The 15,649-nt window shown below is 38.7% G+C and overlaps 1 protein-coding gene across 1 annotated transcript in view; it reads right to left on the bottom strand.

Annotated features, from left to right (window-relative positions):
* The window catches only part of VPS45 (vacuolar protein sorting 45 homolog), a gene marked incomplete at its 5' end in the record, with an annotated part of 53,300 nt that overhangs the window by 28,805 nt on the left and 8,846 nt on the right, over positions 1-15,649 (bottom strand). Inside the window, 8 exons of the mRNA XM_084243791.1 lie at positions 34-192; positions 8,488-8,655; positions 9,046-9,159; positions 9,943-10,077; positions 12,242-12,352; positions 12,787-12,924; positions 13,046-13,114; positions 14,140-14,219. Coding sequence (XP_084099917.1) covers positions 34-192; positions 8,488-8,655; positions 9,046-9,159; positions 9,943-10,077; positions 12,242-12,352; positions 12,787-12,924; positions 13,046-13,114; positions 14,140-14,219 — 974 coding nt within the window. The remainder of the gene's footprint in view (positions 1-33; positions 193-8,487; positions 8,656-9,045; positions 9,160-9,942; positions 10,078-12,241; positions 12,353-12,786; positions 12,925-13,045; positions 13,115-14,139; positions 14,220-15,649) is intronic.

Below are 15,649 nucleotides of genomic sequence, written 5' to 3'. Positions count from 1 at the left end.
GTTCCTGTTCGGTGGAATATATGAAATCATTACCTTCCGGTACTTCTCGGAAACCCCTTTATTCCTGAGTTCCATCATCAGTCCTGACAGGCTGTTGCTGCTGTGCCGCTCGTAGTGCAGAGCATAAAGCAGCACCAGCCGGGCGGCATCCAGCTCCGTCACTTTGGGGTTCTGCAGCAGCCTCTTGACATTCTGGGGAGAGAGGGAGCTGTATTTACCCCCTTCACTTGGGTGACGTCGCATGATATCTCAGATCTAATAATTACTGACTGGCAGTGACACATCTGGTTCACAACTCAGATTACTACTAGGGCAGTGTGCAAAGGGTCAGGCCGTGGGCTTGGCAACTAGTTCAACTATAGAAAATGAAATGCCTTTCGCCCAAGTAAGATTTAAGTAGGGAAATAAATTCCCACTGATGAGATGGCCCAGGGTCTCATAGGAAAGGCTACAATTTCCTCGCTGAAACCAGAAACATGTACTATTTCTACCACTTCAGTCGCTGTAACACTGAACAGGAACGACCAGCTGACTGCAAATCTACCAGCGTTAGTGACTGACCAGTGAGAGGGGGAGAGGTTGGTGGAGAGTTACATAGGAGGAGGGGGTGATGCAATCTCCAGGAATCGTCAGCTGTAACAGTGTCTCAACATGGCATAGAGATAAGAGCACAGAACAGTTGTAAACTTAGATTGAAGAGGGCAGGAACTTACAGCAAAAGAAGCTTGAAGAAATCATATTTTACGTTTTGCCAACCCTCACTTCCATAGAGTATAGATGTGATGTGTGTTTATCATGCAGCAGGACAACTTAATTCAAGTCAACAAACACTTTCTGAGTCCTCTTTAAGCATAAGGTGCTACACCGGCACTGGCGGGATGCAGAGATGAGGTGGAGAAATTTCTGTCCTCATTGAGGTCTTGGATGATGGGGTGAGGGGCTGAAACCTATTCTGCTGCCTATTCTACTGCCTATTCTACCTATTCTACTGCCTGTTGTATTGCCAATGGGTTTCCTTAATGTACCTCAGCTCTCTGCGATCGGCAACTATAATAATTGGATTGGTATCAATTTAGCACAGAGGCATGTTGGTTAATATATACTTTTCCTAGCATGGTACTGTTTAGAAGTGACCAGGGACAAGTCTCTTCTTTAAAGAGGAAGAGAGAAAGAAGGAATGAAAATCCTACAGAAGTGTTTCCTGTAGGGAGTAGCTGTTTTTCTTTAACTTACGAACTGCTGTACTTTTCACAAATGCTAAGCTACATGGGGAAAGGCATGTGCAGATGACAAGTATGCAAAGATATTTCTCTGCGTGGAAAAACAAAAGAAAATAACCACCAATATGACAGTCCCATATCATATTTTAAAATTTTGACAAAACTAGTCTCCAGGAGAAGCAAATGTTTGCAAGACCTTCAATCTAGAAAAGGAAAACATGAGCCCCAAAGACTGAGTATATTTCTAGGTGCAGATGCAAGGTAAGACTTAACTGTGCTAGTATTTTTGTTAGAATTGTTATTTTCATTAGGGCACTGACTGCCAAGTTATATAGATTCTTTTCTTCTTTTTTTTTGCTCTATACATTTTAAGTGATTGTTTTTAACCCTATTTTCCAATAACCCTTGTTTATTTATTGCATCATTTGGCACGTGTGTTCCTGAAACATATATGAGCACATGTGTGTTCCTGAAACATATATGCACACATGCATACAAAAAACAAAACTGGAAATCAGGGCAAAGAGGGGCAGGGGACACATGGTGAAGAAAAACACATCTGGTTGCTGAGGAATCAAGAAGACACCATAAAGGAGGGGCATGTGCAAAAGGCCCTGAAGAATCAGCTCATGCTGGGTTTTGTTGGAGAGACTGTCAGAGGTTGGAAATTAGAGAGAGACTGGCAAGAACCTCAGAGGGCAGTGGGCTCTGAAGGAACTAACATCTGTGTGGTCCTTCACAAATTACAAGGTGGTTTCACACATGTTCTCATTTCAGTACTTCAAAATAAACAGGTCAAATGTCTAAAAGCTCTTTTTTTTTTTTAAAGATTTATGCATACAAGAACTGGGGTGCAGGCCAGAGGTGCAGGGGGTGAGAGGATTCACTAGAGACAGAGTGGGGAACAGAACAGGTGGATCCACTGAAACACACTGCTGAGGGGAGCAGTGGGGAGACAGGAGAGGTCTGCTGTGCCATGTGGGTAGCTCCCTGGCCAGGGATCGAACTTGTGCTGCAGTGACTGCTGACAGCTTCATAGTGAAGAGACTTAACCCCTTGCGCCACCAGGGAGGCCCTGAAAACTCTTCTCTTCACACTGCAGAGGGGCTGCGATACAACAGGGAGCCTCAGAAGAAAGCCTGAGCAGGATTCCTACTGCTACTTTTCTGGGTTAACATTTCACCACTATCATCCTTAAGGCGAAATAGGAAGAAACGTCTCTTCTATAGATTTACACTGTGCAGTCACTGTTGTGCTTTTCCGTGGAGCAGTCAGTGAATAGAGTCTATTTAGAATTCTGTTCAAATGTTCCTCTAGTTTCTACTATAATATGAAGAAATGTCAGGGTACAAGTGATTACCAAGTAAATACACACAACTTCCTATGTATCTCAATCGGCCTGGCATTCCTCCGGGATCTCTGTCACTTTTCTTAGAAGCACAATGTTTCATATCCTGCCCTTGCAGTCATTCTCTTTTTATCCTAAAACTACTCAGTTTCTGGTTTAGTTATCTGGGTACTTTTAAGCAAATCTGAGATACTCAAGTAACCATATACACACGAAACTGATATGGGGACGATCCCAGACGATTTGCTGCATTCAGCTTGGGCCCTTCTCATGTGCTCCTTTCCTGAGTCTCTTCATCTGGATCTTGACTCTTGACTCAGTTTCCCATTAAAAAATCCACTTTGTTCCTCGAGACCAGGTACTGGTATTTAAAGTTCCTGGCGTCACTCTGAGCTATCTCTGGATGTGGTCAAGACCTGAACCAAGAGTACTGTAGTAGACTACTCTGCTTGCTTTTGAGCCCTTCGGACCCAACACTGGTTCAGGTCAGTGTTCTGATAGATTTATCTATTTCCTCGTAAAAAGAAATCTGTAGGCATCAGCTGAGATCGTTCTCCTTGAAGAAGCAGGGTCTCTCGGTCTTCCTGGATTTCATGTTGTCCTTAATTCTGAACTATTTCCCTCACGGTTCTTTGCTTGGCTGACAGTAGCCTACACTATATATATACATTATGTTGAGATTTCAGGGTAGTAACCAGAGTAGGGGAAAAAAAGAATCTGAGAGACTTCTAATTGCATAACTGGTTTATGCTACATGGTAGTATTTATATGTTGGAAAAATGACTAAGTTACATAACGTACTTTTGGGTTTCTTTTTCCTTATTAAATTTTCCTGGAGACTAGCAAGAGACAAAAGTATACTGTCCCATAGTAACAATAGGTAATGACTGAGCAAAACAGAAAACTACTGTCTACTTAAGAAGGATTCAAACATTTTCTACCAAATACGAACATTCTGGTAGGCTTAATTAAGGAATAGGAAAAGAAAGGCAAAAACACAGTTTTTGGAAGTCGAGTTTTAAAAAGGAGCTACAGTTCACTCAAAGGACATCAATGAAAAACAATTCTTCCTTTCTGATATTTAGAGATCCTTCCATTGTTTTGGGCTACTTTTCTACTTTTTATTTTCTTCCACCAAAACTATGATGAAGGGGCATAATAAGAAAAAAATTTATAATGATACACATTTTAACCATTGTACAAATTACATGTAAAGTCAGCAACTAGTCTCCATTTTTTGGGTTTTAATCTAACCTAAAGAACAGGATCCTTGCCTTGCTATCTACTAGCACATTAATGTAGTAAAACAGTCAATGAACAGCATTATAAGCTAACAGATTAGAACAGCAGGATGGAATAGGCAGAAGCCTTCAATATGCTGATATGATAAAAATAAGTCAAATCTAACAGTTTGAGAGAATAGGGTGGAACTATAAAGAGCTTCTCTAGGGAAAAATGATAGAAAGAAGACAGGACCCAATTCTACTGAATGGTAAATGCATCGGAGTCAGCATTCTTGTTCTAAATGGCTAGCTGACATAAAATTTAGCTTTGCTGTAGGTCTTTGGCTGGTCAACACTGTTTCTGAAACCCTGGTTAAGCAATAGCTTAAGAGAAAAGGATCACTCACTCTTAACTGGTCACAGTATAGTTGTTGGTTCGATGGGTCCTAAATAATTTTCTCAAGATTTTAATGAGAAGGAAAAACAAACCCTTCTGAGATCAGGGAGAGATCCAAGGTCATCAGTGGACTAAAAAACATGTCCTGGATATCATAAAGAAAACAGAACATACCATCGGATGGTGATACTGACAATGGACAATGGTAAGGGTTGATTTGTGCGAGAGTTGTTAAGTACCAGGTACCACAAGCATAGTCTCCCAAAATCTTTGAGGCAAGTACTGTTATTTCCCTCCCCCCAGTTTATGGATCCCCAAAAAGACTTAGAATGGTGTTAAAAATCATTTTCAAATTCAAGCCATCAAAGGCCCAAACTCTTAGCCACTATTCTATATTGCTTCCAGTAGAACTCTTTCTCTTCATTTTTCTAACAAGTATTTGACGACTCTATACCATGTATCATTAATAAGATGATCTGAACTCTTTTACCCAAGACCAGGGAAGAAAGATGGAAAACAGACTAGTTCCTCTGTTTAAGACAACACAGAAAGGGAAAACTGCTTATTTCCTGAAGATGTTTCTCTTTATGGTATGAAAAAAAATCTTTCTTATTCATTAAATGAGTCATTTCTAAGGCTAGGGATAAGCCTCAATGGTAGCATACTGTAGCTGGGTTCTGGTGAAATCCTTTCTAAATCAAGTGTTTGTTAGCCTCTAGAATAGCTGGTTAGAAGTGACAGTGAGTTGTAGGTTAATTTTTAGCACTATATGCGCCTCCTTCCCCTCCCCTGATGCATTGACTATTCACTAAAGCAAATCTCATCTCTACTCAAAACCTCAATTCATTGCTTCATGACGAATTATCATCCAAGGTCAAGCCAAGGAATGCTATAACCCATCTAGGGGTCAGCCCCCGGCATGGACTCATTATCAAACAAAAGTCTCTTTATAGACTATTTAAATCAAGTTACCAAAGAAACCCTCTGGGGGAGCCCAAACCAAGTGCTCACTGTAAAACCCTAACAGCAGGGCAAGAAAATCTCCAAAAGCTACCTTTACAAAATATAAAGCGGATCACAAATGGAATTCAGTGTTTAAAGTATTTACTTTTCTTTTAAAGTAAACAACCAATAAGATTTCAAGCAAGGAATTACAGTACATTTTTCTAACTGCTTTCCATATGGTAGAGAGATAAAGATACTAAAATTGGTTGGTGGTTAAGTTTAGTTGTATTGTTTTGAAGGGGAAAATAAAATGGTAAATAAACATAAGGAAATTTAAATTTAGCTATAGGACAATATTTTGTGTTTATTTAATAAGCGGCAAAAAACTCATTTTAGTGAGAAAAATATTTTTCATAGGAATATTTCAATTAGGTCCACAAGACAACAAAAAACTATTATTGATAGTATTGTTGAAAGTGAGTTGGCCAAGTTAAACAGGTTGTATACCTTTACAAAGGTATACTATTGAGTGATTAAAAAGAATGAGTTTTTAGGTTTTGATCTGGAACAGATATTTCAAGATATGTGGTTAAATGAAAAAGTGAATGCAGAACTATGTGTACATTGTGGTGGCAAGATACAGGCAAGCACTGAAGCTTTCATGTACATGAAACTAAAGGATGCATGTGACAGTGGCAGATTCAATTTTTATGATCCATCTCTTTCACCAAGTACTTACATTATCTAGGAATTAGAGCTTAATGTAATTAAAAATAATAAAGTCACTTTGGAGAACTGAGAGTTCTTTGAGAAGGTTTAAGAACATGGGTGAAATTAAAAATGAGGACAGACGTACTTCTCATAAACATAAAGCTAAGAATACTTATGCTTTTCAAAATGATGGTTTTCAACATTGATAAATTTTAAAACCAACAACTATAAATTCCAGTAAAAATCTTTTAACTATAGCAACAGCAGGTGGGTGGATTTCTTTCTTTAAGTTGTACAATATATTTTAAAAATTATGCTTAGAGGAAGGGAACCAACATTTGCAAAGCAGCAAACACATCAAAACATCTGACATCTCACTGAACTCTGACAGCAGTCTGAAAGTTTGAAAGCATTATTCCTGAGACTTATGAAAAGTAAGCAATTTTTCCAAGAAACTCTAGTTTGCAGACCTAGATTAAAAAGTCAGTCCCCCTCCAAAGTCTGTGTTTTTCCTTTATACTTTATACCATGTTGGTTTTATTTTATAAAGTAAAGCAGAATTGCAGCAGGGAAAGAAACTAAGTTTTAGAATGTAGGGTCCTATTAATAAGGAAATGTGTTTCTTATAATAAGTGGCTTGGAAATTGCTATCTCCCAAAGGACCCTTGTTCCTAAGTTACTTGTTAGTGAAACCACATTTTGTCATGTCTCAGGAACCTTGGAATTATCTGACTTGTTTTGTCTTGTTCTTATGTCCCATCTGTCACTAAAGTGTTGTCTCCTCCATTTGACAAGTCTATCAGATTTGTCCTTAATGTACATTTTTACTACTGTCACTATGAGTCTACCAGCCTTTCTGTTTTTTGCCTCTAAATCAATCTTACTAGATTAAATTTTCCAAAACATCACTTTCATCCTATCAGCTTTCTACATAGGAACCTACACTGGCTCTCTTTGTCTAGCTCAGCAGCACAAATTCCTCTTACATGCTTCATAAACGGGTTCCTGTTTACCAATTCATTTTATCTCCTATTTCTCTTCCACACCCACTCTCAGCAGGTCAAACTGTTTGTTATTTCTTGCATACTTGTGCATCTTTGCTTTTGCTGTTATCCCTGACTGAAATGCTCCTCCAGATTCTGTTCATTCTTTATAGTCCATCTTAGTATCAGCTTCTCTAAGAAGCTGTTGCTGATAACCTCAAATTCTATGACAGTGTCATAATTCTGACTTAAAAATTATATTGAAATACTAATCGTTTAAGTGATAATTGTTTCGTGTGCTTTAGTTTTGTCTCTCTCACTAAACAATACCTTTCCTGAGGCCAGGGTCTGAGTATGTCATTTTTCTTTTAAGATCCTCTGGTAGCTTCCATCATTGTAAGATTAAAGCCCAACCTCTTTTCCATGGCCATGCCTGGCCCCATTCTGTCTTTCTGGTTTGTTTGGGAGCATGCCTTGTCTTGCACTAGCTACATGAGTTATTCTCTGTTCCTGTAATACCCCCCTGCCCCCCACCTTCCCAGTCTCTCTGATTTAGAGTCTTCCCCTTTTCTCTGGCTGGTGCACTCTGACTTGCTTGCCCAGACCCAAATCTAATGTCATCTTCTGTAGAAAGTGCTAAGAAGCCCCACCCACAGGGAAAAGAGTTGTCCTTCCTCTATAAATATCTCCAGCATAGCACTCACTGCAAGATATTCTAAATCCCGGATTAAGTTTCCTCCCCCTCTATTAGAGTGTGAGCTCTTTGAGGAAAAGGATGGCATCTTATTATTATTTGTCCCTCTAGATCCTCAAAGCAGTATGTACCAAAAAAAAAAAAAAGCAGTATGTATATGCATTCAAGTTTGTGGATGGAAAGCAGATGCTGAGTAATTAAAAAAACTTAATGTATTTGAATATACTGATCTTTTAAAATCTTTCCAACAGCGCTCTGAGATAAGTATCACGCCTATTTTTTTTTTTTTAATAGAGGCATGCTTTATTTATTTGTTTTGCTGGTTTGTTTGTTTTGTTTATACATGCACTGGGTACAGTCAGAAGTGCGGGAGGGAGGGTGAGAGAATTCACCAGAGCCAGAGCGGGGAGCAGAGCAGGCAGAAGGACCGAAGTACACTGCTGAGGGGAGCAGCGGGCGGCAGGAGAGGTCTGCGTGCCATGTGGGACCCTCCTCTGGTGGCTGGGGAGCAGCCGGGGATCGAACCGGCGCCACAGAGGCCGCGCGCAGTTTCGCAACCCAGCGCTCAACCGCTGCGCCACCGGGGAGGCCCTCACGCCTATTTTATAAACAAGAAACTGGCTCAGAGATTAAGCCAACAGCTTCCAGGTCACAAAAGCCAGTAAGGAGAAAACGAAACACTAACATCCAGATCTTTTGGTTTTAGTCTAATATTCTTCTGAGGAAATTAGGCTGCCTTCCTCAATACTCAGTTAACTGCCTAAGCCCTCTGGGGCTGCACATCATTCTCTAAGGCTCTTATGTATCTCTCTTCAACAGTATTAATTTGTGCTCCCATCTCAACTCCTGGTGAGACTGTAAATTCCATGTTGGTGAAGAAGGATTACTTGCCTTTGCATTTCTTGCTCTGCCTGGCACAGTACCTTACACATAGTAGGTGCTCATCAAATTGGACTGAATAGATACCTGGAGAGCACTAGAATGATCATTTTGACAGGCCAGCTCTTGTTCAACCTCCGACACCTCCAGTAGATTCCGTTCACTGACCAACCGCGACAGCTCTCCAACGACTGTCACGTGCTTTGACACAGTCCCAGACATCTTCTTGAACTGGGGGTAATTCTCAACAAAGGCCTGCCATGGAAAACATCAATAGAAGGGTCTGTCATTTCGTGACCAAGGATAGGCATAAATGAATTCAGGGGGAGAAAAGCAGGGATTGTTCTGCCCAGACTAAGGCATCTACAACCTTTAATCACTTGGCTTAAGAAGAGAGAACTGGTATAGGTCAGTAGGCTGAGTCTTTAAATAGTCCAAATATGACTGAAGACTGAAAAGAAGCACATGGCTTATTATGAAGTTCTCCTTATACTCTTCACTAAAGGCGAGGATCACAGAAAATAATCTCAAACCAAACAAAATGAATCAAGATAGAAATCAGACCCAGAATATTCCAGAAATGTTGCTTACATGAATAGTTCCAAAGTCTTGCATGTTAGTCATCCATGTACATGTTCAATTTACCTTCATGTCTGCTATTGATTCTAGTTTTTGTTGTTCTTTTGGTTTCTTCTTCTGAAAGTCTTCCATGAGATTCTTTATATTACTACCAATCTCAGCAAAGTTCAGATACATATTCTGTGAAAAAGGAAGTCAGAAACACAGTCCTATCAACTAATGACACTTTCATTGGCCAGCACACTGGGGAAGAATATTATTACTATTCTAACTGGCTACCGAAGAAGGGGAAGTAAATAAATTTGGTTCAAATTTTTAAGTCTAAATCTAAATAAAGTATGTGATTTCTTCTTTTTTTTCTAAAAGATTTATTTATTTATGCATACAAGAACTGGGGTATAGGCCAGAGGTGCAGGGGGTGAGAGGATTCACCAGAGACAGAGTGGGGAGCAGAACAGGCAGATCTACTAAAATACACTGCTGAGGGGAGTACTGGGGAGACAGGAGAGGTCGGCTGCGCCATGTGGGTCAGCTCCCTGGCTGGGGATTGAACTCGTGTTGTGGTGGCTGCTGATAGCTTCATAGTGCTGAGACTTAACTCCTTGTGCCACCAGAAAGGCCCTAACGTATGTGATTTCTACGAAGAAAATATTAATATTACGTCCTTAGCAAAATATTACATCCTTAGTAACTAGTCTTCTTTACATGGAGGGTCTCTAGCTCAAATTTTATTAATACTTCGTGCTATATTAAGCATTAAGGTTGTCAGTTAATTGGTTAAACATCCAAAAGTCAAAATACTTTTAGATTTCACACTTTGGGTCAGCATATCTAGACATGCAGTCTGTCTAGAGGGGCCTCTGTCATCCTCCACCTGAAACCCCTCCTGCTTTCATTCAACGAGTTAGCGTTGAGCTTCTTACATGAAACAACTGAAAACACAGGCAATTTTAAACTACGTACATTAGCATAGAATTCATCATTTTCAGCAGATAGGACCACCTCTCTTAAGTCTTTGCTGATGCCTGGCACTCTGGAAAGATCAATCCGATTGTTGTTTATTCCCAGTAGTTCATGCACCATGGCTTGATACGTCCACTGAATAAAGATACGTGACAAAAACAAAAAAAATCCAACTAGTAACTGGCAACACATAAAATAGTAAATGTTCAGGAAAACAAATAAGAACTGACTATGTCCTTAGTAACTAGTATTCTTTAAATGGAGGGTCTCTAGCTCAAATTTTATTAATACTTTGTGCTATATTAAGCATTATGGTTGTCAGTTAATTGGTTAAACATCCAAAAGTCAAAACACTTTTAGATTTCACACTTTGGAAGAAGGGCAGCAAGATTAATATTCCTAATAGAAAGAATGCAAATTAGAGCCATCATTAGTTCCAATTTTTGCCTGTGAATTAAAAGTATATTTTTGGATTCACAGATAGGGCTATATTGGTACTGCAGTTACAAGCTGTACCATTTCCTGTATGCTGCTGTGGTTTTCTGCAGCATGAGAAGTGTGTTCTTGCAGATCTGAGTAGTGCTATATATATCCTGGGAGCACTAATATTATCAGAAAAAAACCTTGTGAGTTGATCAAAACACACATATTCAGAAGCTCTCCTCTAAATACACTGTATTTTAACTTAATATTTCCAGTATTGTAAAATATGAACTTATTTAGCAAAACTGGAAAGGAGAAACCCTCAAGTTTTGGCTTCTTATCCTTACAGAGAATAGGTGACTTTTTAGTCCTATGTCTATCAGACAAAACTAAGTAGTTTCTAGCACATTGCCTTCTAAATCTAGAATCCAAGTGCTAAAAATATTTACATATCCTCCATCTTAAGCAAACTAGAGATTATAACTAAGAGATGATAAAAGATGGTGCTTTATTTCCTCAAATAACTGCCAAATGAATCCTTGAAGAGCAAGCTTCATTCGGGATTTAAAGTAAGGACAAGATGTTTTATGCTTTCACAGACGGCACCCTGTGTGTGCCTCTGCCATAGCACTTACTCTACAACTAAAACGATCTGTTTACTTTTCTCCCCAATGAACCAGGAGCTCTCTGAAAGCAGATATTGTATCTGTTAACTTTTTATCTCAAATACTTAGCACAGCACTCTAGGTACACAATAATAGTTCCTCACTAAAATCTGTTGAATAAATCGTTGCTTATCTTTGTTATCTATTTCTTTACATTATCAAAAGTTTCTTAGTAATCATATTACTTTGAATTTTAGGAATATAAGGCGGTCTTACAGAATAGAGAGTTGCATTCTATACCCACAGATTTCCCTTAGTATGAACATTATTATAAGGGGGGAAGAAACTGAAATATAGACTATGCCTTTCGCTATAAATTCAAAACCATGTTAATAGAGCAACTAGTATGTTCAGTGCCCTTGCAGGAAAACAAACACTGGTAGGACAGTCTTCCTTGAAGGAATGTGTAACCCAGTGTAAAAACATCCAAAGGTAAAACACGGCAAATGCTGCAGAAGATGTAAGACAGACACAAAATTTTATAGTAAGTTTAGGGGAAAAACCATGTTTGATGAAAAGAATATGGGCTAAAAGGAGACATTTTGAGTGGCTTTAAGGACAAGAATTTTCATGGGTTAAAGTTGGAAAACACCCAGCACTTACAGAGGTAAGAGCACAGGTGAAGGGGTGTGCACAGCAGGGAGCTGCAGGTTTTATAGGGGGCTGGGCCCATACTCTGAAAGCTCCTGGATGCCAAGTTTAGGAGTTAGTAGTTAACCTAGGGTGAGAAGGGGAAATAACTAAAAAATTTTTAAGCCAGGAGTAATAGGAACAGAACTGTGCTTTAGGAAAAGTAATTTGATGACATTGTTTCCGTGAACTGTATTAGAGTAAAAAGAAAATAAAAGTGGGAATCAAGTAGATGACCACTTCAGGATTCCCACACGATATCAGGGTCTAGACCAAAGTAATGGCAGTGAGACTGGAAAAGGGAAGACACTGGAGAAGTAGAAGCCACAGAACCTAGAAGCTGCCTTGATTAGGGGTGGGGGTGGTAGCAGGAAGGGACAGGAAGAATGAGGCAGAAAAGAGTCAAAGATGATTGTGGCTAGAAGAACAGATAATACCAAAACACTAGGAAATACAAGGCAAAAAGAATAGCTAAAAATAAGGAAGGAAAGAGATGGACCATCTTATTCATCCCCACATCTGCACTGAGATGAACACCACTTGAAATCATCCTTCTATTATGCTAACAAAGGGTTCTGCACCTGGTTTAGCAATGGGGTGATGGCATCATCGCAGCGATCTAAAATAAGTAGCAGTGGAGGAACTTCAGTGCGCCGGAATTCAAACAGTTCATATTCTTTAGTTATCACTTGCTGTGAGCAAGAGAGAAAGGTGGTTTAGTCAACCAATTAGCTGCAGACAGAAATATATAAATAGGAAATTAATACAGGGAAACCACATTTAACAGTAACAGTTCTTTGTACCTTCACAGGCCTTCCATAAAAGGATTAAGAAGCTTTACAAAGTTTAACAGCCTTCCTTTTAAAAGGTTAGGATTTGAACCTGTTATACAAGTGGCTTACCTGGATCAAAGGAAGTTAGGTTGCTTGCAAGTGTTTCTTGGGTTAAACCTAAGAGTCTCAGTTCTATTTTGTTGTTTTGGGTTTAAATTACAATAGCTCCTTCAGCCTGTACACTTAACACATCCTCTCCATTGCTGAAGACAAAATATTCCTTTAGTTTCTAAAACACGGTAAGGAAATGAATGGTCTCGAGGCTTTGGAGCTTTGGGTCAGGAATGCCATACCTTCACACATTCTGCAAGTCGCTTTGCTGCCTCTGATGAAAGCTGATACCGAATCATGGGGCATTTCTTCAGAGACAGAAGGAGAGCAGTCAGTCCTTGGGTGGTTCGGGAGAGTTGGGCTGGATCCCAATTTCGACCCTTTTGTTAAAAATGTATGTTCAGAGAAAATAGTTTCATTTTTTTCTTGTATGTTCAATGGCTTACAGAATTCACTCCCACCAGATAAGTGAACTTATTTTTTAGCCCCTTTCTTCCATACCTGGCAGCAACCCAAAATATTGAGGGAAAACAAATGTGGATTCACAGCAATATAATCACCATAAAATTCCTGCAAACAAAGCACCAAGGTCATCAGTCAGTCATTCCATAAACATCTTGCCATGCAGCAGTATTTTCCTATATGATATAATCAAATTTAAGGAAATGCAGGTGTAAAAGAGTACAAAGATTGTTCAAATAACAAGTAACAATGATCAATGTGAGAGAATGAAAAAAGAATTATAAGCAGCAACAACAAATCTTTTTTAAAAAAGGTTGTAAAGTTATAGATGTATTTCTGGAGACCTCTATGAACACTTACATTTACTGCTCAGTAAAAATAAATCACCACCATAGGATATACAATGTCACACTCAGTGAACTGAATAAGAACTTTACTATGCAGTGTATTCTCATGAAAGAGAATATGATTTAAAATAGGTCATTCTTTTTTTTTTATTAATTTATCACCTAGCACATCCTTCTTAAAATCCAAAATATTTAACTTTTTACAATTTATATCCATTTAAAAGTCTTTATTTGCTGCCTTTACTTAGTTGACAAACCTAATGAAACATCTGTGGCAAATGTATTCAAGGACACTGCAGTGTTTAAGAAGAAAAAGGTAACATGATGTGCTTTAATGTGGTGTACTGTACAGCATGCAGAATGAATCTCTAGAGTTTCCAAGTTTTAACCTCATGACAAAATCAAGACCTATCAAAACAAGAGACTCCCTAACAAAAGTTGAAGAAACCTCATTTACATCCTTTACTTTCTATTCTCTTCCAATCCACTCAGTCCTGTCATGAGGGACACCCTTATGGTGCTGCTCATGAAGCAGCAGAGGACATACATGACTGTTCCCGACCCTGTGACATCCTGCCTTCCCATCCAACAGGATCACGTGCCAGTCCAATCTCCCCAGTCCCATGACTCTACTGTTCCAAACTTTCCCACGAACACAGCATGTTCAGTGCCCATATACTGTGTCTGCTCAACAGCCTCCCTTCTTTTGAGACCTTCCTAATTTTTAGAGTGAAATGTTTATAAAGGGTTGCTCTGAAGGGTGTGTTAGAGGACCAACATGTTTACCTGAACCTCAGCCACGACTTCTTGTTCATCAGCTTCAGCCAATGACTTCACATCACTCTTGCTGATCACATTACTGAAATCTGAACCAGAAATATGAGTTGTGATTGATGCTGAGGAGCTCACCTCTGCTACACTTACTCATAAACGGGTCTGACAGTGAAAGCCTAGCAGATAAGTAAAATTTAGTGTCCATTGTGGCATATGTCAAATTCACACTGGAATGAGTAACACGCCTATGTTTAAACCCACAAAATCATAATAATATTAAAAAATATTAAATAAAAACCCACAATTGTAGGCATTAGAAGATACTAGGGGATTAAGTCATATTCAAAATAAAGGGAAAGAATTACATTTTTATACTTTAATATACAAACTTTACCACCAGGTAACCAAATATTTTATAGAAATACTTTAACTAAAAAAGAAGATATGCTAATGATAGAAATAGGACATCACTGTATTCAATCCCTAGTGAATCAAATGGAAACATCCAGCACTGTAAAGTGTTCTAGACAAAAAGAAATTAAATTTGAATCTAATTCAGCCTCTATATCCAAGCACCAGTTTATAGTAGTTAGAGGGCATAAAAATATTTTCAACTGTAAGGAACAAGTTAAACTGTCCCATGAGGATGCAATCAGCAAGCTCCAGGATGTTGGAAACTTTAACAGAACAATGAACACAGTAAATCCTCACTTAATATCACTGGGGGGGGGTTCTTGTAAACTAAGAGATACTTAGAACAAAAGCAGGTTCTTGAATAATGATGATTTCATTCAACAGGGACCAGTATTGTTTTTTTCCTCATCAGTGTTACAAATAAAATAATGTTGAACAAAACAATGTTATTTGAGGATATAATGTAGTTTCTTCAAAAAAGTAAACTGAAAAGAGGGAGAAAGGAAGAGGAGGGAAGGGGAAGGAAAAGGGGGGAAAAAAGGGGACAAGGCTAGGAGGAAGAGGGAAGAAGAAACATGTGGACTGTACTATGAACTTAAGTCAAGCAAACCATGAAAAATAAAAACAAAGGCAAAAGAATTTGAAAGTTGAACACTGAATGAAAAGTTGGAAATAGGAATTATTTTTTATTATTTAAATGTAATAATGGTATTTTTATGTCTTTAACTTTTATATATGCATGCTGAAATATTTATGGATGGAATCATATGATAACTTGGAATGCCTTCAAAATCATATTGGTGGGGGAGTAGGTGGCAGCACAGCTAAAACAAGATTGGTTATGGGACACTAATTGTTGAAATTGGATGATGATCACATTGGGATTTATGATAGTCTGTCTACTTTTATAAATATTTGAAGACTTTCATAATAAAAAGTTCTTTATTTATTTTAAGATTTATTTTATTTATTTATGTATACAAGAACTGGGGTGTAGGCCAGAGGTGTGGGGGTGGGTAAGAGGATTCACCAGAGACAGAGTGGGGAGCAGGACAGGCAGATCTACTGAAATACACTGCTGAGGGGAGCAGCGGGGAGACAGGAGAGG

The sequence above is a fragment of the Talpa europaea genome, assembly GCF_964194135.1.
Source record: "Talpa europaea genome assembly, chromosome: 9".
Lineage (NCBI taxonomy): Eukaryota > Metazoa > Chordata > Mammalia > Eulipotyphla > Talpidae > Talpa > Talpa europaea.
This window is presented reverse-complemented; position numbering and strand designations above follow the sequence as displayed.